Source organism: Channa argus, chromosome 1 (assembly GCF_033026475.1).
Source record: "Channa argus isolate prfri chromosome 1, Channa argus male v1.0, whole genome shotgun sequence".
In the NCBI taxonomy this organism is placed as follows: Eukaryota; Metazoa; Chordata; class Actinopteri; order Anabantiformes; family Channidae; genus Channa; species Channa argus.
Window position 1 is genome coordinate 2708807 of NC_090197.1, and position 27377 is coordinate 2736183.

At 41.2% G+C, this 27377-nt stretch overlaps 1 protein-coding gene and 1 pseudogene across 4 annotated transcripts; one reads left to right on the plus strand and one right to left on the minus strand.

Annotated features, from left to right (window-relative positions):
- The first annotated feature begins 2675 nt into the window (after nt 1-2675).
- LOC137100107 (NLR family CARD domain-containing protein 3-like) lies at nt 2676-18910 on the plus strand (annotated as a pseudogene).
- Nucleotides 18911-21457: 2547 nt separating this feature from the next.
- On the minus strand, nt 21458-26502 carry LOC137100008 (hepatitis A virus cellular receptor 1-like). Of its 4 annotated transcripts, XM_067477565.1 has the most exons (9): nt 26268-26502; nt 25293-25568; nt 24193-24345; nt 23812-23994; nt 23530-23631; nt 23256-23324; nt 22750-22806; nt 22513-22631; nt 21459-22424 (listed from the first exon to the last, which is right to left on the minus strand). In XM_067477565.1, exons 1-8 carry the CDS (start codon nt 26326-26328, stop codon nt 22552-22554), a joined length of 981 nt encoding a protein of 326 aa, XP_067333666.1. In that variant the 5' UTR covers nt 26329-26502; the 3' UTR covers nt 21459-22424; nt 22513-22551. The 4 variants fall into 4 exon arrangements, with proteins under 4 accessions (XP_067333676.1, XP_067333657.1, XP_067333685.1 ...); XM_067477575.1 differs by having other exon boundaries at nt 21458-22631; nt 23530-23628; XM_067477556.1 differs by having other exon boundaries at nt 21458-22631.
- Between the last annotated feature and the right edge of the window lie 875 nt (nt 26503-27377).

The window sequence follows — 27377 nt, forward strand, 5'->3', positions numbered from 1 at the left end:
CATAGTTTGTTGAATGTATCTGGACTACACTTTATTTATGGTTTCTTTTTACCATGAATAAAACCTGTTAAGGTTCCTAGACTCAACATACTTAAACCATATGTAATACAGATCTTTGTCCTTTTTTCGTTCATTGCTATGACTTTTCTTCCACTAAATTTTCCTTTCGAAGGTTTGTTGAACGAAGTCGGACTAGATTTGTACATTTCAGTTATCGCAGCATCTAATTCAATATTTAAAATATTGAATCCACGAAGGAGAAGAAAGAAATATTAACTTATCACTGCCTCAAGAATTAAAACTAAAACAGGCAAATGAAAAAACAGCTACTCACTAATTAATAGAATGTTTAGGCCTGTTACTCTTAATAAATAATAAAAGGATGAAGTCATGTTTGTAGGCAGAGAGAGAAGAGGAAAGCTAAGAATGTAGGACTGACAGTGGGGACTTTGAATGTTGGGACCATGACAGGGAAACATTGAGAGTTGGTTGACATAATGCAGAGAAGGAAGGTGGACATACTGTGTGTCCAGGAGACCAGGTGGAAAGTTAGCAAGGCTAGAAGCTTAGGAGCAGGGTTCAAGGTGTTCTACCATGGGTCAGATAGTAAGAGATATGGAGCAGGTGGAGTAGGCGAGATGTTCAATGTTGTGAGTGGTTATGAACCACAGGTAGGATGTGAGTGAGAAGAGAAGGAGAAATTCTGGAGTAAGTTAGATGAAATGATGCAGAGCATCTCCAGAGGTTAGAGATTGGTGATTGGTGCAGATTTCAATGGACATGTAGGTGAAGGGAACAGAGGTGATGAGAATATGATGGGCAGGTTTGGTCTTCAGGACAGGAACACAGAAGGACAGATGGTGGTTGACTTTTCAAAGAGGATGGAAATGGCTGTAGTGAACACTTTCTTCCAGAAGAGGCAGGAACATAGGGTGACATATAAGAGCGGAGGTAGAAGCACTCAGGTGGACGACATCTTGTGTAGACGTTGTAACCTGAAAAAGATCAGTGACTGTAAAGTGTTGGTAGGGGAGAGTGTAGCCAGACAACACAGGATGGTGGTGTGTAAAATGACTCTGGTGGTGAGGAAGATGAAGAGGACAAAGGCAGAGCAGAGGATGAAGTGGTGGAAGTTGAAAAAGGAAGAATGTTGTGTAGTTTACAGGGAGGAGCTGAGACAGACCCTCCTACTCGGTGTGTCATCAGGAAAGAGGAAAGTGGACAAGGAGAGAGGTGGCAGTAGAGTTTCTGACTAGTTTGTTTAACAAGATCTTGGAGAGTGAGAGGATGCTGAGGACTGGAGGAGAAGTGTACTGGTGCCCATTTTGAAGAACAAGGGACATGAGCAGAGCTGTGGCAACTACAGAGGAATAAAGCTGATGAAACAAACAATGAAGTTGTGGGAAAGAGTAGTGGAAGCTCGGCTAAGGGCAGAGGTGAACATTTGTGAGCAGCAATATGGTTTCATGCCTAGAAAGAGAACAACAGATGCAGTATTTGCTTTGAGGATGCTGATGGAGAACTACACACTTCAGACCCCATGAGGTTTGATCACTGTTATTTCAATCACATCCATTCACCAAATCAGCCATATCAAAGTCAACAGCAACACTAAGAGTCTGTTTATTGAAGCGACAAAAAAAGTCATTCAGCTCAATGACTTTAGCCAAGTCACTGGAGTCACACATATTCTTCCTGGGTGGTTCATGTTTGTGATGGCTTTCATCTTATCCCAGATGTTCTTGGAATTCCCAGTAGAAACTGATCGTTCCATGACGTCTTTTTGTAGCTATGATCACACTGTCACTGGGTGGAACATAAACAGCACATAAAATAATGCATCCACATTCTCTCTGTAGGTAACATGGTCTTAAACTCAGGCTCAGCAATTCAGTGTCCGGGCTGCACAGTGTCTCTCTTACCGTATGTTGTCAGCACCACCTGTCATTCAGATAGATCCACACTCCACCTCCTCTAACTTTGCCTGAGTCATCTGTCCGGTCCAAACGAATCAGGGAGAAGCCTTCTACCTCACAGATCTGGAAAAGACTGATTAGGTCACATTTCCATGAAAAACATGGATCAAGAATCACAGTATTCATAGGGTTCAGAGTTCATCCACTTTCCTCTTCAGGAAGTGTATTTGGATAAACAAAGTAGAAGGCATCAGTGGTTTATTTCCTCTTCTGAGATGATGTCTGATTCCTCCTCTCTTTCCCCTCCACCAATCTCTCTGACTCCTCATGGCCTGCTCTCGTCTAACTAACAGCAGGACATCACAGCTGTAGGTCAGCAGCTGGCTCCTGCTGTTAGAAGTTGTCCAGGTTAATGAGAACTGTCTGAGAATAATCAGTCTCAGAAACACACACTTGATTTGACCTGCCATTCCCAAAGCTCATACTATTAAAACAATCAGTCAATCAGACTAAATAGATAATAAGAATAGTAAGAATATCTCCTGTTAGCCGAGCGAGTGTCGAGCCTGAGTCGCTGCTGAGCAGCACCAACAGATGTCAACAGTCACTGACCTGATCACAATAATTAGCACAAATAACAGGAAAATAGTCCACAAGCCTTGATGAATAATAACAAGGTCTAATTTGCAGTGAAGGATGTTCAATAAAACTTAAAAAAATTTTCATTTCTCTCTGATCTTCTCTGTGTTTCCAGCTGAAGCTCCAAAGTCTCTGTGACTGGATGTGAATTCAGCAGCTGAGCAGCTTCAAGGGAACATTGTCAGTGTTGTTGCTGTAAAGACTGAGCTCAGCTCCCAGCAGGTGTGGACTCTGCTATGAATCAGTGTGAGGACAGAGAGGAGGGAGTCCCTCCCTCTAAAACCACTCTGTGTGGGGGACATGAGAGCCAGACCAAAGACCAGAGGTGAGATGAGGATCTCTAACTGTCCATGACTCTTGTCCATGTCAAATCAGTCCACCATCATTATTCCCACTCACTGTCACATCTGCCACTCAGCTCCTCAGTAACAGCTTAGAAGAACTAATCATCAACTACTAACTGTCTTAGTTAACAAAGAGCCAACCACTGATTAGTCAACTAAGCAACTAAGATGAGACAGCGTCTTTCATCAGATTCCATGTTGATGAACAGGAGAACGTTCCTCATCCACTGTCTTCTTACTGACTTTCTATCTGCTTCTAACATTTCAGCTGCTGACAGTCTGCTCACAATTCATCTGCTTTCAGCTTCCAACTACTTTTCATTTGTCTCTTGTTTGTTTGGATCAGGATGAAGAAGCAGAGACCAGACTCTGCTGAACCCAGCTGGGTCTCTATGAGGAGTGATAAGTCCAATGATCGTGGGATTAACTTTAAAGATGAACAACCTCCTCATGGAAGGTAAGAAATGGTTTAGTTATTGTCAGACTCAAGACTCTAAGATTAGAAGACTTCTCTTGGTCCCGAGCTTCATAGTTTTTGTTACATTTTGTTGAATAAAGCAGCACATGAAACAGCACATGCTGCTTTTGCCAACCTGAATCCAAGTCAAAGTCAATACAAGAACACAGGAAATCTGAGAGACATGCAAGCAAAATATCATAAACATAACCTGTGACATATAAGATAAGCAGTTGTCCAACAATCCCAGGGTTGTTGGTTTGATTCCCAGCTCCTCCTGTCACATGTTGAAGTGTCCTTGACACTTAGTTGCTCCTGGTGAGTTCAGGTCAGCTGCATAGCAGCTCCCCCATCAGTGTGTGATTATGAGTGTGAATGGGTGAATAAGCAGCAGTGTAAAGTGCTTTGGGTCCCAGTAGATAGAGAAGCTCTATATAAGTGCAGAGCATCTAATTCACTTTCATTAACTAAAATCAGGATGGAATCAGTTGCCAATAGAATCACATCTTTGTGATCTTTGGGACTATTTCCTACAAATAATATTAATGTAACTCAAAAGGAAAGATATGATCAACAAGGAAGCTTCTCATCAGTGGTCACCTGCCACCTGCACTCGTTTCAAAGACCTTTCCTCACTACTGCATAACCAGCGTACTGGCACAGCCAAATGGAGAGCACCAAGTAAAGCTACACCACTGAGCTGGTAATGAGTTGCTGAATAACTGACTGAGCAGCAGTGTCCATGTCAGTGGTTTGTCTAAGACCCTAATCAGACACAACGGGTTTTAGCAGTTGTGTTTCTTTTCAATGAGTGAATCGCTGCTTTTGCACCTCTTGTTTCTCTGCTCTACAGGCCTCGTGATTTTTGCAGGAATGCAAGAATGTGTCCAGCTGAAAAAAGAGTTTTATAGAGCACAAACATATACAGACCAACAGTCATAGATATAGATAATAATGCTATTTTTGACACTAACAATGTCAATTTGAATACAAATAATATAATTATGTCAGTATATTGAAGTGAAAATGGAAAATGGAAAATGGAAAACATCATGGTCCCTGACTTTAGTTTTTTTCCTGTTTCCCCAGCTTCACTTCCTGTTTCCAGCTTTTATTTTGTAGCCCAACAGTCCTACTTCCTGTCTGTAGCCTTTTTGGTCACGTCCATGCTCATCATCAGCTCTATGATTTTAACTTCTTCCCCGTCTATTTAAACCCGACTTTCCCAACAGTTCACTGCCAGTTTGTCTTTTTATGCTCCTCATGCTCCTGGACATTTTGTCTTCCTGTTTGGACTCTGTTTACCCTATTCCTGGTTTGAGGTTTGATTATTTACTTGTCTCTGTCCGTCAGCCTCAGTTTAACACTTTGTTTGTTTGTTCCTCCCTGTGCATTTACCTTAGCACTAGTGCAGGGGTCTCCAACACACCGCTCACCAAAAGCTGAATGAAAGCTACATTTTTTTTTTTTACCCATAGATCTCACTGAGCTAACTTCAATTATTACCTCATCTAAACCAACAACCTGTCTGCTAGACCCTATTCCAACTAAGCTGCTCAAGGAAGCTTTACCCTTAATAGATACGTTTGTATTAGATATCATCAATCTATCTTTAGAAACAGGCTATGTACCACAGGCCTATAAGGTAGCTGTAATTAAACCACTACTTAAAAAACCCTGTCTTGACCCAGGTGTTTTAGCCAATTACAGACCAATATCTAATCTCCCTCTAGTTGCAAAACAATCACATGTTCAGGAATAATTTGTATGAAGACTTTCAGTCAGGATTTAGAGTTCATCATAGTACAGAAACAGCACTGGTAAAAGTCACCACCCATCTTCTCATGGCCTCAGATAATGGACTCATCTCTATACTTGTTCTGTTAGATCTTAGTGCTGCATTCAATACCAACGATCACAGAGACTTTTGGAGACTCTGATGTGAAAGCACGTATTGTTCTCACGCTTTTCAAAAAGCAGTGGGTGCTGCTGTAGACCCCTCCCACATCCCAAAGCCCAGGCCCAGTCCTAGTGCAGCCCCTCACAGCTGCAGTAGGAAAACCTTTACAAGTTTGTTTGGGTTGAAATAAACTATCTGAATAAATGTTACAGAACATGAGAAGCTCTCTGCCATTTTCTTTTTGTAAGAGCAGCTCTCAGGGGAACAAAGCCAAAAGTGTCTTGAATATATAATTTAGCCCTTTAGTTTTTGTCTAGTCCAGATTCTGATTGCACCTTTTTGGTTAATTATTTCCTTCTCTAGATCGTTTGTTTTTCACACCCACTTTGGTTTAGTGTAGTTTCTCCAACATTTCCCATCTATGTATTTATGTATGTGTCCTGTTTCCCTGACTTCCCAGCACAGTTCAATTTAGTTATGTTCCCTCTGTTCTGATTTACAGTTTTGGTTTAGTCTGTTGCTTTTTCTGTGTGTGGTTTCCTGTCGTCCTTGTGGAGCGATTTTCACTTGTTTTCACCACCTTAGTCCCTACAATAAAACCCCTTAACATTAAAACCTCCTCTTGCCGTCTCCTTACTTGGGTCTTAATACTCAACTCATGACAACTTGTCCAGATGAGTTATTTATTCCATCCAGATTTTTGGCTTTAATGAGGAAATGAGCTCAGACCTGCCTTGTTACTGTCCACAAACCCGGTTGCATTGCTGTTTTGAACCACCAGGTGGAGCAGTGTGAGGACGCTGCAGAGTGTGTGACGATCTGAACTTTCTGTCCAATCAAAAACCCTTTGTTTTTTCTTTTTTTTGTCATTGATCTGCATTGTGAACATAATTCCAGGTCCAGGTCTGTGGTCTGTTTGTCCACTGGCTGCACACAGCAGCAGAGTCTTGCTGTTAACTGTGTCTGTTATTTAGCATAACTGCTGCTGTGCAGCTGAACCTTCATTAACCACAATATCATCAGACAATACAATCACACACATGTCTAGATTTCCAACTTTTGGTAGATTTGCACACACTGAAACAACTAGTGCACAGAACCTGAACGTTCTGTCTGAGACAGAGACATGATCAGCAATGAATCACAGCAGAGAAAGGACAGAGGCTGATTTTCATGTTCTTTAGAACTTTACTGAACTTCCCCTCTTTGATAACTGCTGATCTCTGTCACTATCAACTCTCCAGCTGTTGGTGGTAGTTTACACATAAGTCAGTGAACTGAAGACTTACACATTATCCAGTATGTTCTTTATGTTTAAGGTTGGGGTGACGTGTCCAAATATTCGATTACAAAAATACATAGATTTACAAAGCAGCAGACAGAGGAGGACAGGGATCAGTGATAGGGACTGATTTCATGTTCATTCTTCTATTCTGTTACAGTAACTGAACTGTTTACTGAGGAAATGGAGATGCACCACATTCCTTTAACTTGAATGGAACAAACTCCTGCTTTACGTCCAACTCTTGGCCTATTTTTGGGGAATAATGTCCTGCAGTGCATACTTTGAATTATTCTATTGACATATAAATGATCAATTAAAAATGTTTAATTTTTAGTAAATTAAATGTTATGTAATATTATTATGTTATATATAATATTATTATATAGAAATTGAAAAATAAAAAAAGAGCTTAATGGGAAAATAATTGATAGGTTAGTTGATAAATAAATGATCGACAGATGCAGTCTGTAAAAAGTAAAAAAATATTATAATGATCATCACAGTTCACAGTATTTATTGAGTCAAGTTTCAGCAACATACAAAAAAAACATCAACTACAAATTAGATGATAACTGTGGTTTTATGTGATTATACTGAGAGTATTTTAGTCCCAGGTTCCTTCTGGGTACATGTCAAAGTGTCTTTGGACAAGACACTGAATCCCCAAGTTGTCCTTGATGTGTGCTCCTTACTTATTTTTATTGGGGTCTACTGTGCTCTGCCAATGAACAGCATCTGCTGGTCCCATCACTACACAAAAGATCCCAAGCAGTCGCTTTGGATAAAAGCATATAACAAATGACTAATTGTAATTTCCCTTAAAGGACGACTTCAATTTTTAAATTGTTCTCTGTGGCTTTAAATGGTAAATGTTCTGCACTTATAAAGCACTTTTCTACCTATTAGCACTAAAAGCACTTTCACCTATTCATACTTACAATCACACCGATGGGGGAGCTGCTATGCAGCTGGCCAACACTCACCGGGAGCAACTAAGTTGGAGTTCAGTGTTTTGCTCAACGACACAGATGCTAAGGTTGATTCCAAATACTGTTGTCACAGTTCAGACGTTTACAGCACAAACACTTTGTATTGAGTCAGCAACAAACCAAAAACAGGAAAACTGCAAATGAGATTCAGTCAAAAATCATTTCTTTTTTTAGTCTTCAAATACTTTGTCACTTGTTTATATCAGGATGATACACAGCTCAGTCTCCATGAAGACTGACAGGTTTAAGATTCATTCTATTGACTTTAAAGATGAACAAGCTGCTGATGGAAGGTAAGAATTTCAAACTGAATCCTGACATTCAGAAGTTCATGCAACTGACCTGTAAAGCAAACAAGACATTTTTGTCCTTCAACTACCACCTTCAGGCTTAAAAGACAAGAAACATCTTTTAATATGTGCAGGATATACAGGTATACACCCTGTCCACATTCAGCCACTGTACTGCAACTTTTACTCAGTGTTTCCCATTTGTCCTGAAGTGAAGGTGTCCACCAGGTGTCCACATGAACACTTACTTTTTACTCACTTTGTTTATGAGTCATTACATTTCCTTAAAGTTTCTATTTTCTCCCCAGAGTTGAGCAGCAGAGCTCAGAGGTTCACAGTGATCAGTTTGCCCAGCAGCATCAACCAGACCTGGACTCCATATTTATGGTCTGTACATGTCCAATCACACTTTGACTATGAACTACATAAAACCCAGACTGAATGTTCAACAACCATTCAGGTCCTAACAGAGTCCATGCTGCTGTGTTCAGACCAGCAGGTCTTCAGACTCACAGATGAATCACATGTTGTCTTCTACCAGTTTAAATGAAATGTTCACTTCTCATTCTGTTCCAGCTGCTGGAGGACAACATTGTCACTTTTGTGAAGAACCAGCTGAAGGAGATCCAGAGGGTCCTGAGACCAGATTACCCAGAATGCTCAGAGAGTCAGAGGGAAGAGGAGGAGGATGAAGAGCAGAGGAGGAGCAGCAGAGAGTCATTTGTGAAGATCACAGTGAACTTCCTGAGGAGAATGAAGCAGGAGGAGCTGGCTGACTGTCTGCAGAGCAGTAAGAGGATTTGAACAGATTTAACATGATGGAAAGAGGAAATGGAAACAGCAGGAGAGAGGTTTCCATTTCCAAACTCCGCTGTAAATATGCTGCACACATCTGTATCAGATCAGAGGCTGTTTGTCCTCCACTGATGATAAAACTGATGGAGGAAGAAAAAATCTACATACACTTAAATGTTTAGATTCTCTGATATTCTGAAGGATCCACTCACTGATTTCATTTCTTCTTTGTTCATTCAGGATTTCATGCTGCAGTGTGTCGACGTAAACTCAAGTCTAACCTGAAGAAGAAGTTCCAGTGTGTGTTTGAGGGGATCGCTAAAGCAGGAAACCCAACCCTTCTGAATCAGATCTACACAGAGCTCTACATCACAGAGGGAGGGACTGGAGAGGTCAATGATGAACATGAGGTCAGACAGATTGAAACAGCATCCAGGAAACCAGACAGACCAGAAACAACCATCAGACAAGAAGACATCTTTAAAGCCTCACCTGGAAGAGATGAACAAATCAGAAGACAGATGACAAAGGGAGTGGCTGGCATTGGGAAAACAGTCTTAACACAGAAGTTCACTCTGGACTGGGCTGAAGACAAAGCCAACCAGGACATACAGTTCACATTTCCATTGACTTTCAGAGAGCTGAATGTGCTGAAAGAGAAAAAGTTCAGCTTGGTGGAACTTGTTCATCACTTGTTTCCTGACACCAAAGAAGCAGGAATCTGCAGGTTTGAAAAGTTCCAGGTTGTGTTCATCTTAGATGGTCTGGATGAGTGTCGACTTCCTCTGGACTTCCACAACAATGAGATCCTGACTGATGTTACAGAGTCCACCTCAGTGGATGTGCTGCTGACAAACCTCATCAGGGGGAACCTGCTTCCCTCTGCTCTGCTCTGGATAACCACACGACCTGCAGCAGCCAATCAGATTCCTCCTGAGTGTGTTGACATGGTGACAGAGGTCAGAGGGTTCACTGACCCACAGAAGGAGGAGTACTTCAGGAAGAGATTCAGAGATGAGGAGCAGGCCAGCAGAATCATCTCCCACATCAAGACATCACAAAGCCTCCACATCATGTGCCACATCCCAGTCTTCTGTTGGATCACTGCTACAGTTCTGGAGGATGTGTTGGAAACCAGAGAGGGAGGAGAGCTGCCCAAGACCCTGACTGAGATGTACATCCACTTCCTGGTGGTTCAGTCCAAACTGAAGAACATCAAGTATGATGGAGGAGCTGAGACAGATCCACACTGTAGTCCAGAGAGCAGGAAGATGATTGAGTCTCTTGGAAAACTGGCTTTTGAGCAGCTGCAGAAAGGAAACCTGATCTTCTATGAATCAGACCTGACAGAGTGTGGCATCGATATCAGAGCAGCCTCAGTGTACTCAGGAGTGTTCACACAGATCTTTAAAGAGGAGAGAGGACTGTACCAGGACAAGGTGTTCTGCTTCGTCCATCTGAGTGTTCAGGAGTTTCTGGCTGCTCTTCATGTCCATCTGACATTCATCAACTCTGGAGTCAATCTGCTGTCAGAACAACAATCAACATCTCTTTTGTCTAAACTGTTTAGACCTGATCTAAAACTTCTCTATCAGACTGCTGTGGACAAGGCCTTACAGAGTCCAAATGGACACCTGGACTTGTTCCTCCGCTTCCTCCTTGGTCTTTCACTGCAGACCAATCAGACTCTCCTACGAGGCCTGCTGACCCAGACAGGAAGTGGATCACAGACCAATCAGGAAACAGTCCAGTACATCAAGAAGAAGATCAGTGAGAATCTGTCTGCAGAGAAAAGCATCAACCTGTTCCACTGTCTGAATGAACTGAATGATGGTTCTCTAGTGGAGGAGATCCAACAGTCCCTGAGATCAGGAAGTCTCTCCACAGATAAACTGTCTCCTGCTCAGTGGTCAGCTCTGGTCTTCATCTTACTGTCATCAGAAAAAGATCTGGAGGTGTTGGACCTGAAGAAATACTCTGCTTCAGAGGAGGCTCTTCTGAGGCTGCTGCCAGTGGTCAAAGCCTCCAACAAAGCTCTGTATATGCACATAGACTATTTCAGATTAAGTGGATTGTTGTTGGCATGACAGAAAACTAATGTTTGTAACTGGTTTCTTTGGTTTTACTGGATTATTTTTAGACTGAGTGGCTGTAACCTCTCAGAGAGAAGCTGTGAAGCTCTGTCCTCAGTTCTCAGCTCCAAGTCCTCTAGTCTGAGAGAACTGGACCTGAGTAACAATGACCTGCAGGATTCAGGAGTGAATCTGCTGTGTGCTGGACTGAAGCAACATCACTGCAGACTGGAAACTCTCAGGTCAGGATTCAGATTTTTGTTAACAGTCATTTGACAAGCTATCGTGATGAAGAGGTTTGCTGACTCAGCAGATTGTCTGCTTTTTGTTTTAACCACAGAAATTTGAAAAACTTGGTTATAAGAAACTGAATGAGTAAATTTGCTCCACTATATTCAGTTGGACTCCAACATGTTTGGTCTGAAGAGAATAATCCCCACAACCAATAAAATATCACTAATTGAAGTGGACACAGATGAACTAATGGAGAGCGTTTACTTCGGACTAACTACAAGGCTCCAATGTAATTGTATTATTGCCAGAAATGAAAGGAACAAATGATGGACATTAGTTACTATAACACACATGAGATTCTGCAGATCATAAGCAGGAAAATATGTTTTCACTTGTGTAGCAAACTCCTCTGACCTCTCCAGTATCCTTGCAAAGGCAAAGAGCAGGTCCACAACCTGACTTGGTTCCATGACCCACCTTAATTCTAGTTTCTACAGTTGGCTGTTTAGTTGGTAAAAAAGGTGGAGCATGAATTTGAATGATGACATTTTATAGCCTAGATTTAGTTTATGGTTATGTCTCCAGCAAATGAATAAAGTGTGTGTGTGTGTGTGTGTGTGTGTGTGTGTGTGTGTGTGTGTGTGTGTTTAGTCTGTCAGGTTGTCTGATCACAGAGGAAGGCTGTGCTTCTCTGGCCTCAGCTCTGAGCTCCAACCCCTCCCATCTGAGAGAGCTGGACCTGAGCTACAATCATCCAGGAGACTCAGGAGTGAAGCTGCTGTCTGCTGGACTGGAGGATCCACACTGGAGACTGGACACTCTCAGGTATGGACAGATGGACAGACAACAGCAGCTCTCACACTGTTTCTCTGTGTCTCTGACTAACTGAGGAACTCTGGTTCAGGTTTAATGGTGGAGATGAGTGAAGGTGGATGAAGCTGATTCTGACTTTGTCTCTTCCTCCAGGGTGGATCATGGTGGACCACAGAGACTGAAACCTGGTGTGAGGAGATGTGAGTGTGTTTTAAGTTTGAATCCTGAGAACACAGCTGCACATGTTCCACTAGATTTGAAGCTTTTCTCCAGAGTTTCATTCAGGATTTAGCTTCTGTCTTTTGTCAGTGTGGCTGGAAACATGTTAGAATTCAATCAATCAATTTCAAATCCACAAACACAACAAAGTGAACACAGTGATCCAACAAAACTAAGAAATACATTTTATTAACAGTGGAGCCAACAGAAAGTGAACTTTGTTTCTTCTGGGTCTTTTGACTGTCACTGTGTCTGTATACAAGAGTTTTGTTACCTTCAGGTGCTGCTCGGTAACTAGTACTTCACAGGTTTGACCAATGGAAGTTGTGTTCAAGGACCCCTCACTTTCTTCTCAGTGTGTTTAATAAATCAGAGCTAAGGTGGCTTGTAGCAGAGTATGTGGTGGAGAGCATGCAGACAGAATCCTCATTAGCCACATTCAGACCAAGTTGATTCATGAAGAGGTGAGTTTTTAGCTGCAGTTCATTTGGTCTATAAAGGAAGGAGGTTTAACTTCAGGCTCTGTGAGGAGGACACATGAATGTTTGGGTCGTTTGCGTGAGAGCACTGGCGCTGACCTGTCATGAAGAGAATTAGAAATATGTGATTTGTAGGTGATATATCAGTGTTTTACTAATTGAGGTTTTGTACTTTGACTGAATCTTAGAGCCGATGTTTTGTGAAAGTAACACAAAAGTAACTTCAAAGTAATGATATTGTCTTAGGAGGTAATATTGTAAGTTAATGAACAGTTGGAACTAACGTGTAATATGACTTTTGAGCAGTAAGTGTCTGTGACTCAGTGCTTATTGTTGCCCTGGAACAGTACAAGAATACAGGTGAGCCCTCAAATTAAAGTGGTCTATTCAAAAGTGCCTAAAGTTCATCAGAACAGGTTTGTGTTTAGGCTGAGGTGAAGGAATTCATCCAGCTATTCACTACCTTCATCCCAATGTTTCCCCTGCTGCCTCTTCACCAGCACCTGCATAGGCCTGAAGCTACAGATAGTAATGGAGCCAGTGGTTAACGGGAGCTTCCTCCTTATAGTAACAGTTGTTGTGGTTGCTGGAAATGATTGAAGTTGGAAATACACCTTTACTGCTTAGAACACAGTCATTTCAGGGACATTTACATTTAGTCACTAAGGTGTGATGTCACTTTATTAGGTACCTGTACAATCCAACACGGCAGCTCGCACACAAATTCAAAACATATATATTGAAACTTTTTCAAATATTCAGTATAGACATGTATTGATAAATCAATACTATTGACAACACTAATACAGACACCAGGAAAAAGTTGGCAACAGCTTTAAAACACATTGAAACACCTGTGTTTAAAGATGAAGCTTCACTAAACACCAGGAGGAGAAAAATAGACTTCAAGTGGAAAAAAACACAGGTGTTCCAGAGTTGACTTGTGTCTAATGTGTGTATGATTTGGATTTCATTGATCCATTTCATAAAATGCTCAAGTGGATTGTTGTTCTAACTGGATTGTTGAATTTCACTTGAAATGGAGTCAAACATTCTTCACAGTTGAAGATGAAATGGAAGTTGGAATGATTTACTTTCAGTCATTGTCAGTAAAGTTGCTGATAAATCAACAGATGATAAACTGCAGCTGTTTGTGTCTTGTTCTCTCCATCAGATGCCTGTGAACTGGAACTGGAACTGGACCCAAACACAGTAAACAGAAACCTACAACTGTCTGACAACAACAGGAAGGTGACATGTGTGTTGGAGGATCAGTCATATCCTGATCATCCAGACAGATTTGAGAACTGTCATCAGCTGCTGTGTAGAAATGTTCTGACTGGTCGCTGTTACTGGGAGGTCGAGTGGAGAGAAAGAGTTTATGTATCAGTGAGTTACAGAGGAATCAGAAGGAAAGGAAACAGTGAAGACTGTTTGTTTGGATGGAACAATCAGTCCTGGAGTCTGAGCTGCTCCGATCATAGTTATTCTGTCATCCACAATAACAGAATAATGTCTGTCTCCTCCTCGTCCTCTGTCTCTCAAAGAGTAGCAGTGTATGTGGACTGTCCTGCTGGCTTTCTGTCCTTCTACAGTGTCTCCTCTGACAAACTGATCCACCTCCACACCTTCAACACCACATTCACTGAACCTCTGTATCCTGGGTTCAGGATCTGGTCTGGTTCCTCATTATCTCTGTGCAGTGTGTAGGTGTGAGAGTGTCTCCTGTGGACAGAAACTCTGCTGACTGAAGATCAGCTGCTGAAATCAAAGTTCCCTCTGTTCACCATCACACACACTCTGCACCATTGATACTTGGACTTAAGAGAAACATTTGGATGGTTCTTTCATTACTGCCAATCATTTAGGTCGGTGTCAGGTTTGTGTTGATGATGAAGAAAATGTGTTCACTCTTGCACCAAGTCATCCATACTGTCCACCCTGAGTGTTTGTGTTTTCCTAATTAGAACTTCAGCACTAACAGCAAAGAAAGAGAAAAAGAATGGGCAGGATGCACAGACTGTGATCCTGCCTCCGGTAGAAGTAGGAGAATAATGACCACTCTGATGTGGACGCTCGACTTGTGTGGTTAGTGTGGAGCAGAGTTGTGTTGTTGCTCCTAACTCCATGAATATATGATGTGGGACATCACAGCCTTTGACCTGCTTCAAACAGGAAAGAAGCATTTGGTCAGAAAGATTGTACATATTTAGGCCATGTGGTATATTTTGTCATGTTAAGTTCTGTCTACAATTCTTCCAAGATCTAGTAACACTTATCTAAAGAAGTGGGAAAACGTCTATTACATCTTGGTGACGAGGATGGGATGGACATTCTGCGGATCATTACCTGAGTCCAAACTGAAGGGTACTGCCGGCCCAGGAACAAACGGAGGCCTGGATCCCGCCTGATGTCAGGGACAGGTGGTGGACAGCAGATGCTCCATTCCAGCAATAAGGGAGAACAGCTTTAAGAAGCATTTCTTTTTAGTAATAGATCACAGACAGAGACAACTGTAATATTCTTGTAAAGCCTGTGTGGTAGTGAACAATTTTCTGTGTAATTCTATGTGTTCTGTCAGAAAAAGGAAAACAAGGCAAAAAGGTGAAATAAGGGAAAATAGATACATGTATAGTAGTGAGAAGTACCATCCTCAATAAATAAAGAAATTAATCAATTTAAATATAGAAATACCTAGATAAGTTCAATTCAATTCAATTCAACGCCAATTCACAACAAAGTCATCTCAGGGCACTTTACAGAATAAAGTCAAGATTATAAAGATGTATAAAGAGAACCCAACAATTCCCCCTTGAACAAGCCATAGGCAACAGTGGAGAGGAAAAACTCTTTTTAACGGAAGAAACCTCCAGCAGAACCAGGCTCAGGGTGGACGACCATCTGCCTCGACCGGTTTGGGTGAGTGGAAAGGGGAGAGAGAAAAGAACAGAGCAACAAAGCAAAAACAAATCATTGGGCAGGTTGGTAGGACCAGTAGCTGCACGCTGGAAGACACACAGCTTCAGACAAAGAGAGGGGGACAGAGAAGGACAAAGACAACTACGGGAGAGAACACACAGAATTGTGGGGTGAGAGTAGAGGAGAGATGGTCAAGAGGAGGAAAGGAGCTCAGTGCATTGGGGGGTGGGTCCCCCAGCAGTCTAAGCCTATAGCAGCATAACTATAACTAACTATAAGCTTTATCAAAGAGGAAGGTTTTAAGCCGAGACTTAAAAGTAGAAAACTCTTGCTGCAGCATTTTGGATTAATTGCAGGCTCTTTAGTTACTGGGGCATTCTGAAAGTAGGGACTTACAGTAGTCCAACCTAGAAGTAACAAATGCATGGACCAGTTTTTCGGCATCACTTTGAGACAGGAGGCTCCTAATTTTGGCAATGTTCCGTAGGTGGAAGAAGGCTGTTCTAGAGATTTGTTTTATATGTGAGTTAAAGGACAGATCCTGATCAAAAATAACTCCAAGGTTCCTTGCAGTAGTACTGGAGGCCAGACTTATGCCATCTAGAGTAACAATATGGTTGGACATCATGTCTCTGAGATTTTTGGGCCCAAATACTATGACTTCAGTTTTGTCTGAGTTTAGAAGTAAAAAATTGTGGGACCAATTTCATGTTCCAGTCTCTGTAATAAAATGTTATGATCAATGGTATCAAATGCAGCACTAAGATCTAACAGAACAAGTATAGAGATGAGTCCAGTATCTGAGGCCATGAGAAGATCGTTGGTGACTTTTACCAGTGCTGTTTCTGTACTATGATGAACTCTAAATCCTGACTGAAAGTCTTCATACAAATTATTCCTATGAAGGTGATCACATAATTGTTTTGCGACTACTTTTTCAATTATTTTAGAAATAAAGGGGAGATTAGATATTGGTCTGTAATTGGCTAAAACACCTGGATCAAGACAGGGTTTTTTAAGTAGTGGTTTAATTACAGCTACCTTATAGGCCTGTGGTACATAGCCTGGTTCTAAAGATAGATTGATGATATCTAATACAAACGTATCTATTAAGGGTAAAGCTTCCTTGAGCAGCTTAGTTGGAATAGGGTCTAGCAGACAGGTTGTTGGTTTAGATGAGGTAATAATTGAAATTAGCTCAGAGAGATCTATGGGTAAAAAGCAGTCTAACAGGGAGTGGGGCCTTATCGATGACTCTAGCACTGCTGTACATGAAGATCTATCTGTAATTTTTGGGGGGAGGATCTGGTGAATTCTTTCTCTAATAGCTACAATTTTATTCATGAAGTCATTGCTGCTCAGAGTTAAGGGAAAACTAGGCTCAACAGAACTATGGCTCTTAGTCAGCCTGGCTACAGTGCTGAACAGAAACCGGGGGTTGTTCTTGTTTTCTTCTATTAATGATGAATAATATGCTGTTCTGGCATCACAGAACTTTTTTGTACATTTTTAAACTATTTTTCCAGGCTAAATGAGATTCTTCTAAATTTCTGGAACCACTTCCTTTCCAACTTTCGTGTTTCCTGTTTTAAGTTGCGTGTTTGTGAACTATACCATGGAGATCACCTCTTCTGGTTTACTGCCTTCTTTTTTAGAGGGGCAACACTATCGAGTATTGTACATAGTGAGGCTGCAGAATTGTCAGCAATAATCTACTTGTGCAGGAGAAACATTAAGGAGACTACTTTCCATTGTATTGACAAATGGTGAAGCAAATGATGAAAGAATCATTTCTTTAAATTTGTTGACAGCTTTTTCACTTAAGCATCTGCTATAGTGGAATTTTTTCCTAACTGCTGTATAGTCCATTATTGTAAATTCAAAAGGAACAATTGGACATACAAACGGCACTGGTCTATGAAGAATATGAAGCAATTCAACCACAAGAGCCCCAAGGTGCTTATGCCATAGAAATGACACCTGGTGCAGTAAGTCCACAATACGAATGCAAAGGTGAAGACATTAAACACAATCCTTTAATAAATTATGTTAGAGACAAATCATACAAAGATGACTTGCATGAGGTTAAGCCTAGAGTACACGAATCCTACAAGTCTATCCCAGTAACTGCTACAGAACCATCAGACTGACACAGGAGAATTATACAAATATCACAGAATTGCTTGTGAAGAGTCAGCAGTTGTCTCTACTGCCACAAAGGGAAATACCGTTGTTCCATGGAGACCCTCTTGAGTTCCGATCATTTATAAAAGCCTTTCAGCATGCTATTGACTCCAGAGCAGACAGCAGTGTGGACAAGTTGTACTTTTTGGAGCAATATACTAGAGGAGAACCAAGGAATTTAGTAAAAAGCTGCCAACACATGGCTGGAAATCGTGGGTATAGAGAAGCAACAAGATAACTTCAAGACAGGTATGGAAATGAACTAAAAATTGCATCAGCTCTAATGGCAAAGGCGTTAAAATGGCCTCAAATTAAAGCTGAAGATGGAAAAGCACTAAGCTCCTTTTTTCTGTTTCTCCTGAGTTGCCGAAACACTATGGAAGATGTTGCATATATGAAAGAACTTGATAATCCGACAAATATGAGAATCATACTCTAAACTGCCGTATAAAGTCAGGGACAAGTGGAGAGCTTTTGCATTTGATATACAAGAAACCAGAGGTAGCAGAGCCAAATTTGCAGATCTGGTGAAATTTGTAGATCGGCAAGCAAAAGTCATTTTGGATCCACTGTTTGGTGACTTGCTGGACAGTTCTGCAGCTGACAAAAACCAAGGGGAGGTACCCCGAAAGACAAAGACAGATACAAAGAAAGGAAGTAGCTTTGCTGTTAGTGCTTTATCAGTTGAAAGTGAGCGATCCAGCATTCCTGAGTTCAAGCAAGATGTTTCATTTTTCAGCTCTGCCTTCACAAAACCATGTCTGCTTTGTGACAAAAATCACAGTTTAGAAGAATGTTATAAAGTGAAACCAAAAGGGGAAAAGATTGAGTTCTTGAAAAAGGCAGGTCTGTGTTTTAGACGTCTTCTCAAGGGTCACAGAAGTAAAGATTGTAGACGGAGAACGACCTGTCAGTCCTGTGCTCAGAAACACCCTGCTATGTTACATTTTGAAAGATCAGATGAGTCTGGTACAAGGAAAGTTACAGAACAAATGACAGAAGACCCAGATTCTACAGCAGTTTCCAGTGCAATGGGAACCATTAAACCAGAAACAAGTGCCTGCACTGGGGCTGGGGACGACTGCATCCTTGCCATTGTGCCAGTCAAAGTGAAGTCAAAGAAAAGTAGCAAAGTGGTGGAAACATATGCATTTATGGACCAAGGCAGCTCTGCTACTTTCTGCACTGATGCATTAGTTAGACAGTTGAACCTACAAGGTAAACAAACTGAACTTGAGCTGAAAACTACGGGTCCAAAGCAGCGTGTGGAAAGTTATATTCTCACAGACTTGGAGGTTAGTGGGATTGACAGCAGCAACTTTATTGATCTTCCTACAGTATTTACACACAGGCAGCCATTCCGGTTTCAAAAGAGAACATACCAACACAAAATTACACAGAAAAGTGGCCTTATCTCAGCAAAGTCAAGTTGCCCAACATAAATGCTGACATAGGACTTCTTATTGGAGCCAATGCTCACAAGGCATTAGAACCATGGCAGGTGATTAACAGCCAAGACAATGGACCATACGCTATAAGAACTGCACTTGGGTGGGTTATGAATGGTCCACTGAGAGAACATCCTGACAGTGTCACAGCAAATAGTGCATGTTAAGGTTGCAGTCCATCGCATTTCTGTTAGTAATATAGAACAATTACTTATTCAACAGTTCAATCAAGATTTCCCTGAGCACATAAGTCAGGAGAAGCTGGAGATGTCCAAGGATGATATACAGTTCATGGATTCTGTAAAAAGCTCTGTGTATCATGCAGATGGTCATTATTATGTTGGACTCCCTAAGAGAAATGCTCACCTCACAATGCCAAACAACAAGAATGAGCAAAACAGAGAGCTCTCATTCTCAAAAGAAACTTTAACAAGAATCCAGCATTTCATGAAGAGTATACTGATTTCATGAATCAAATAATTGACAAGGGATATGGAGTCAAGGTCCCCGAAAAGCAACTGATCCAAAACGAGGGAAAAGTGTGGTACATCCCACATCATGGGGTCTACCATCCCCAAAAGAAAAAGTTAAGAGTTGTCTTTGACTGTGCTGCCAGTTTTAAGGGAACCTCATTAAACACTGAGCTGTTACCGGGTCCTGATCTTGCTAATTCTCTTGTCTCTCTCAGACATGAGCAGATGGCCTAATGGAGACACAGAACATAATTTGGCGGAATACAAAATGACTGTACACCTGTTTGGGGCCACATCGTCCCCCAGTTGTGCAAATTTTGCATTAAGAAAAACTGCAGAAGATGACAGAAACAACTCGTCACCAACAGCTGTAGATACAGTGCTTAACAATTTTTACATAGATGACTGTTTGAAATCCGTCAGCAGTGTAACTGAAGCTGTTGCCCTGTATTCACACTTTAAAGCCCTATGTCTCTCAGGAGGGTTTAACTTGACAAAATGAACAAGCAACAGCAGAGAGGTTCTAGCAGCCATAGCAGAAGCTGATAGAGCCGTGGAAGTGAGGGCAGTAGATTTGGCACATGATGTCCTACCAATAGACAGAGCACTTGGAGTATTATGGTGCATCGAATCTGACTCCTTCAAGTTCAGGATTCAAGTAAAGGACAAGCCCTTCACTAGAAGAGGAATCATGTCAACCGTGTGTTCCATCTACGATCCATTAGGATTCCTTGCTCCATCCATACTTCCTGCAAAAATAATGTTGCAGCAGTTATGTAAAGAGAAGTGTGGTTGGGATGAGGAGATACCAGAAAGATATCCTCAGAAATGGCATCAATGGCTAAAGGATCTGAACCAATTGTCTACCTTTTCTGTGAAAAGATGCATAAAGACAGAGGACTTTGGAAATACAGCTACAGCCAAACTCCATCACTTCTCAGATGCAAGTGAAAATGGATCTGGTACTGTATCTTACCTCCAACATGCAAACGAACAGGGTCAAGTCCACTGTGCATTAATACTGGGAAAGTCAAGAGTGGCACCCTTGAAACAAATGACAATCCCACGACTGGAACTAACAGCAGCGGTCATGGCTGTGAATATAGACAAAATGATAAGAAAGGAGCTACAATTTGACTTACAAGACTCAATATTTTGGACAGACAGCACGACAGTCTTGAAATACATTGAAAATGACACCCTGCAATTTAAAACAGGTTATTCACCATGCGAGAGTCAACAACGTCATACAATGGAGATATGTGAGATCTGCAGTGAATCCTGCAGATTGCACATCATCTCACAGCTGCTCAGTTGATGAATCACCAAAGCTGGATAACTGGACCGTCTCATATACAGGAGCCAGAAGCTCTCTGGCCACATAACCCTCATCAGTTGAAGGTAGATGAAGATGATGCTGAAGTTAGGAAACCAGTAATTTCAAACCTTATTCATGCAGATGATAGTACAGATCCACTCAACAAACTCATCACATACTACTCCAGCTGGTACAAGTTAATAAAGGCAGTAGCATCGATGTTGAAGCTTAAATCTACTCTGATGCAGCTGAGCCAGAAACGGAAGAAACTGTTAGCACCAAGTGGATACAGTTATGCAGACACACACACTCTGATCATGGAGGTATTTGGGAGCGACAGATCCGGTCTGTGATAAAGATTTTAAAATCAGTCCTCAAAGAACAATGTGTCGACGATGAGTGCTTTCAAACTTTGCTGTGTGAAGTAGAAACTATACTCAATGACAGACCAATCACAATGTCATCAGATGACCCGAATGACCTTGAGGCCTTGACTCCAAATCACCTTTTGTTGCTAAAAGGACAACATGCACTACCACCAGCACCAGGACTGAAGCCGTAAGTCTGTGAACGTTACATGAGTAGTGGAATACGAGTCAAAACGTTTTGTCTGGAAGGTGTTATTCTTAAGAAAGAGCCCCAACAAGTGGCCTTTAATAAACGTGCTGCTGCCCTGATGATGTAATAATAAATAGTAAAAAAGGATAATTACAGATAATCTGCATTTGTAACAGATGGTGGGTTTATTACTTCATCCTACGGTTACAATGATGCAGTGACAGCAAAAATTACATCTGATTGGTCAGAAGGATGAGCCTCGAATTTGTGTCTGCACAGCTGCCAGAGTCTGACTAAACTGCTCCCCCCCCAAAAAAACAAACAAATCTAAAACTAATACAAACTGTAGCTTTTATAGCAGTTACACAAATTAGTTTCAATAAACTTAAGCGTAGCACAACACAGGAAACAGTGATGAGCAACTGAAAATTTGCACTGACCTTTATTAATAAATATGAAAACTGCTAGCAAAATGTAAAACATTATTGCTCCTAATGCACATATCAGGGCCATCTGCATTTTATTTGAATTGTGCAAACAGCCACAAAATCTCTACAGATCTCATCACTTACAATCAGCTTTACAGAGAAGTGACTAAATGTTTTAAAACTATTTAATAAAACATTTCTATACAACAGGTACATTCAGGGAAACATGTTGCACTGATTTTCACATTGTTTCTCATGAAAATAACAAGATGTGTAATACCAGCACCTGACCAGCAGAGGCTGCTACAGTTTAGTTCAAATGCTTCAGGAGAACCATCTAACACCACATCACCAAAAGACGGGGGCAGAGCCAACGAGGTGATCGAGGGAGCAGGTAAATGCATCAACAGAAGAACAAGTCTAAAAGGACGGCAGGAAAAGCAGCAACTGAAAAGGTGGAGACTTGCAGGTTGTGACAGAGTGGGAGCGTCTGGATGTCTTATATACTGAGAGTGATGAGCTGCAGGTGCAGGAGTGGGTGGAGCCGGGCGGGGCAGGTAGAGATGGAGGAAAACTCCAACAAAGGAGGGAGTGAGCAGGCATGAGAAAGTGAGGAGGACGAATGTGACTGTGCAGTTTCTCTCAGTGCATCATGAGGTTGATGCTACAAAAACAGGAGAAAAACTCAACGTCAAAAGTTATTTACATGTTCAGTTCAGGGTAAAAGCTTTTTTCCTGCTAACACGTCTCACATTTTCATTTCTTAACAGCTGCACAGTATCCAGATGTGACTAAAGATGGTCGTGGTTGTTTGCAGGGGTTTGGGGTTTGTCCAGTAAAACATAGGTGCTGTAGTTCAGCTCGGTCTGACCTGTGAATCAAGAAAGAATAGTAATCACTGCTTCATCACAGTTATGTTAGTATAATGTGCACTTGATACAGTTTGGTCTCATGTGTGACACTCAATCAGCCAGAATGAGTAAAGTTACCTTTATTATTTCCATCGACCACAGTGCCGCTGATCAACGAGTACGGAGACTCTGTCGCTGTATTTGAAAATAATACACACATTAGACACAGTGTGCAATCAGGAGTAAATGACCAGAACACACATGCACATCAGTCCCCACATGTGCTGCAGGTCAATCATCACGTGATGTGGAAACATGGATTTTAACTTTAAGCTACAGCATCAACATCACCGGCCTCTGCTCTGTCACACTGTGCACAGTCCTTCAGGTTCTGCTCAGTGTCAAACAACCAGAAATAAAAAAGGTCTGGAGAGATTAGAATAAAGTGATGTACTGCAGCTTCATCACTAGAAGTGATTGTGTTTTGCAGTTAGAGTAAATTTGAACTTTTTAAACATCATCATTATTATAAGTCGGCACCAAACTCTCAGGTTTAGTTCCCTTTCATCCTGAACCCTGGTAGTTTTTTGTTGTGCATGTAAACACGACAACTGTTAAACTGTTAGTATCAATTCAGGTTTTACCCATTTTGATTTCCGTTGGTTGATATTCACAGATTGTAAAATATTCGGGTTCAGTTTGATCTGATGCACCTGTTAAAACATTTAGAAAAAAAGACTTTTAAAAGGGTTTTCAACTGCTGAACCACTTCAAATCTTTCACTCAAGTAAAAGCACTAAGCAGATTATCTACATGTTACTTACAGAGCAAAAGTAAATACTTTTTTAAAACTAGAAAAAAATGTTCCTACAAATTAATGTTGTAAGTACGATTTTAAATCCTACCACTGTTACTCACCTCGTCTTTTACACCTGCGTCTCCGAGTAAAGTAGACGATGGTGATGATGATGATGATGAGGACAGTGAAGGGGACAGTTACTCCAACCATCAAAGCAGCTGCTGGTTTCAGGTTTTTAGTTGTAGATAGACAAAGTAAAAGTTTAAAACAACTGACGTGCTGCCTCTACAGTAAACAGCAGAGTGTGATGATGTGCAAGATTCTGCATCAGTAGCTTAGAAACAAACTCTGCAGGTGGAAATGATTTTACAGTTAACTCAGTTTAATCTCTGTAGTTTTACCTGGGTTTGGTTGTGATGTGGTAGAAGTTGTTGTAGCAGTAGCTATTGTAGTACTTGTACTAGTAGTAGTTGTCGTTGTAGCAGTAGCTATTGTAGTACTAGTACTAGTACTAGTACTAGTAGTAGTAGTAGTAGTTGATGTTGATGGTTTTGGTTTTGTTGTTGGTTTTGGTGTTGGTGGTTCTGTGTGGGGGAAACATAAATCATGTTTTAAAAGATTTTAAACATGGACGGTAAATACATTCCAGATGTCCACAGTTTAATTTGGTCTTTAACATGATCCGTCTCCATTGAAAGGAAACTTTGACCGTGTTAAAGTAGAAATGCTTTGCTGACTGTAGGTGTTGGATGAAAATGTTTTGATGTTGAGTTTCCTCTTACTCTTTGAATTCTTGTTATTGCCATGTTTTCTGTGTCGTTTCTGTGTTGTAACTGTATCAGTTTTGTCCACAGTAGGAGGTGAAGAAAGGGTTTCTGCTTCTTGTATTTTTAAAGATTCAGACACAGTTGAGGTTGTGGGTTGTGGCTTTTCACCTTCAGTGTGACACAGGGCACAAAAACACACTTTAGCACAGAAAGACATGTAAGCAGACACCAATATGGAAGCAGAGAAAAGGTGACTAAGGTGCCTGTTTCTTCAAATGGACCAAGATGTTGATTCTGTGGAAACAAACTGGATTTACAGGCTTCTGACCAGAACCAGGCTGGTTATGTAGTTGCCCTTGTGCCCAGTCTCTACCGACCAAGCTGACGTCAAACAGCGACTGCTGCTTCTTCCCTCTTAGCTTTGTCTGGGCACTTGAACACGTCACAGAGACGGCAGCTGACGGACGCGCCGCTCTGCACATTCTGCACTTGAGCAGAGGAAGAGGAAGTGCAAAAATGTAGGTACCCATTTTAACCATTGTCAGCATAAGTCCAGTGTGCATGTAGAAAGTGCACATTTTGCTGCACACTGCCAGGACCAGTTCCTCTAAATGACTCTAAAAATCCAATTTGTTTGACTCAAATAATTAGCTAAACTCTGTCTTTTAATAAATGTTTGTGTTTTCCTCTAAATTGTTTGTGTGTATGTGTGATGTCAAAAACTATAACGCTAATAACTACATCTACTGCATCATAGTTGTACGATTGGCTGGTTTAAACTGCAGTTTACATGCATTTCTACCCAGAGTCTGATTCTAATCAGTTCATCTCTGGTTCCAAGTGGACGTTTGTGCCAGAGGTATTGAAATTCTTTCCAGGTGTTACTGTGATATTGAGTTCACATAAACACGACAGATGAATGGATGGACAAGCTGGAAACATAATGTCTCTGACTATGACTGTCGCTATAGCACAGAGTAGGAAAAACACTCAAACATTACTTCAATTTAATTATTCTTGGTTTACAAACATGAAACTTGAAAAGGACAGAGACATGATGTTGATTCAAGAGGAGAAACCCACAAAGATGAAACTGTGATGAAGTGTGATGTTACCTGATGGGATCACGGTCAGTTCCACAGCTGTTTTATTATTACAGAAATAAGTTCCACTGTCTGACACTGCAGCTCTGCTAATGTACAGAGACCTGTCTCCTAACGAGCTGAATCGTTTGTCTCGGTCATTGATGTGTTTTTTGTCTCTGTCGTGAGCCGTCAGTATGTCCTCTTTGTGTCCATTTGTCTCTCTGCTCCATGTCACTTTAGCATCCACAGGGGGAGGACAAGGCAGCGAGATCTGCTGCTTCTCCTCAAATACTTTCTGGATTATTTCTGTAAAACAAAAGAAAAAAGGAAATTAGCATCTGTTCTTAGCATCTGTAGACGAGTGAAATTGTTCTTTTCACTGTCGGTTAGAGAAAGTAGTTTGAGTCTGTCAGTTCTGTGGGACATTTTACAGAGAAAACCTCTTAATCCAAAAATCATAAGCGGATTTGATGATAACAAGCAGTGAAACACACAATATCACCAGAGTTGGACTTTGGGAACTTGAAAGTTTTATCACTTTGACACCATCAGCAGACTCCTCAGATACTCGCTTCTGCACTGCAGCTAAAATTAGTCAAATATTTTTGAATGTCTCATAATAGAGTCGCAGAAGACCAACACACACACACACACACACACACACTTCTATCTGCGTGGCCTGTGCTTTGTCTTTGGCTCATTACACCAAACCGTCCAGTCTCAATGAAGTGAGGAGACTCGTCGAGATAAATTAAAGAGGTAAAGACTTAACCCTGAAACAGCCCTTTAGTGTGTGTGTGTGTGTGTGTGTGTGTGTGTGTGTGTGTGTGTGTGTGTGTGAGTGTGTGTGTGTGTGTACTTTAAGTAGCAAGCACACACACACAAACTGTATTTTGTAGATGATGCTCTAATAACAACTTAAGCATTGTTAAAAAACCATAACCAATAACAACAGAGGATTTTCCACAGTTAATACCTAGTAACTAATAACTAGTTTGTTGTTACCTGCTGCAGCATTAGAGCCCAGAACAAGGAAGAACCAGCAGCTGTAGACAGTCACCTTCATCCTGACAGCGACTGAACAAACACTCAGCACAGTCTGAGCTGAGAACAGGAACTGAGCTTTCTGTGGCTGTGCTAGTAAAACCCACAGTGACAAATGAGAGCGTGTCAGTCTGTCTGTGGAAAATTCTTCAACATGTCTTCATGAACATATTTCTGCTACATCACTGCACCAGAACTACACAGTCTCTGCTCTTTGCTCTTTTTGTTAGTTTTACAACACAGAACGTGGTCACACTCAGTCACAGAGAAATTACACACACATCAAACTCTAAATCAAACAGACATGAAGCAACAGCATCATTGGTTTGTTCCTCTCAGGTTAATATCTCGATCATATTTCCATTGATGCAGTCGATGAATCGCAGCTGACACGACTCAGCTCACTTATGACCCTGAATAACACTGTAACATTTAATGGAGCTGGTTGTAAAATGCTTTAAAAGTTTAAACTCAAAGTAATTTGTTTAGGTTAGTCCTGTTTTATGAGATGGACAATTCTCTGTTGTGTGTGTCTATGATCCAGATCAGGGGATCTGGGGCCAGAAGAGCTCATTCTTATCAACTGGCCATTGATTTCAGCCATTTGCATGTAGAACCAAAGATTTGATCAGCAGATGTCGCTATGTTTAACTGAGTCACACGCTTCAAAACAATGAAGCATTTTCAAGATATTTGCTTCAGAAAACTTTGCTTTCTCCAAAAGTAGCAGAGAGTGTGTCAGAATCCCAGAGGACGAGTTGGCGAACAGAAGCAAATGAGAAGGTTCTGGAAAAGACAATAACCAAGATGAACCAGCTGAATGTTGAGAGGGAGTTTAGTACAGGAAGGAAGTGACTGACAAACTAAAAACTGGTGTGGTTTCTCTGGACCTCAGTTCCACTTCCTGCCCAGGACTTTTATTTTGTAGCCCCTTTTAGCTGCTTCCTGCCTCAGGTTCATGCATCATTCTGATTGTTTTCACCTGTTCCCTGGTTCATTTATACCCCACAGTCCCCAGCCAGATCCTCCGTCTAACTCATGGACAGTGCACCTTGCTCCCTGGTTTACCTG

Coding starts and splice junctions, on each gene's coding strand:
- LOC137100008 (XM_067477556.1), bottom strand. CDS start 26,328: ATGAAGGTGACTGTCTACAGCTGCTGGTTCTTCCTTGTTCTGGGCTCT. Junction 24,346..25,292: donor ACTGACCGTGATCCCATCAG/GTAACATCACAC, acceptor GTCACACTGAAG/GTGAAAAGCCACAACCCACA. Junction 23,632..23,811: donor CACATCACAACCAAACCCAG/GTAAAACTACAG, acceptor ACCTGAAACCAG/CAGCTGCTTTGATGGTTGGA.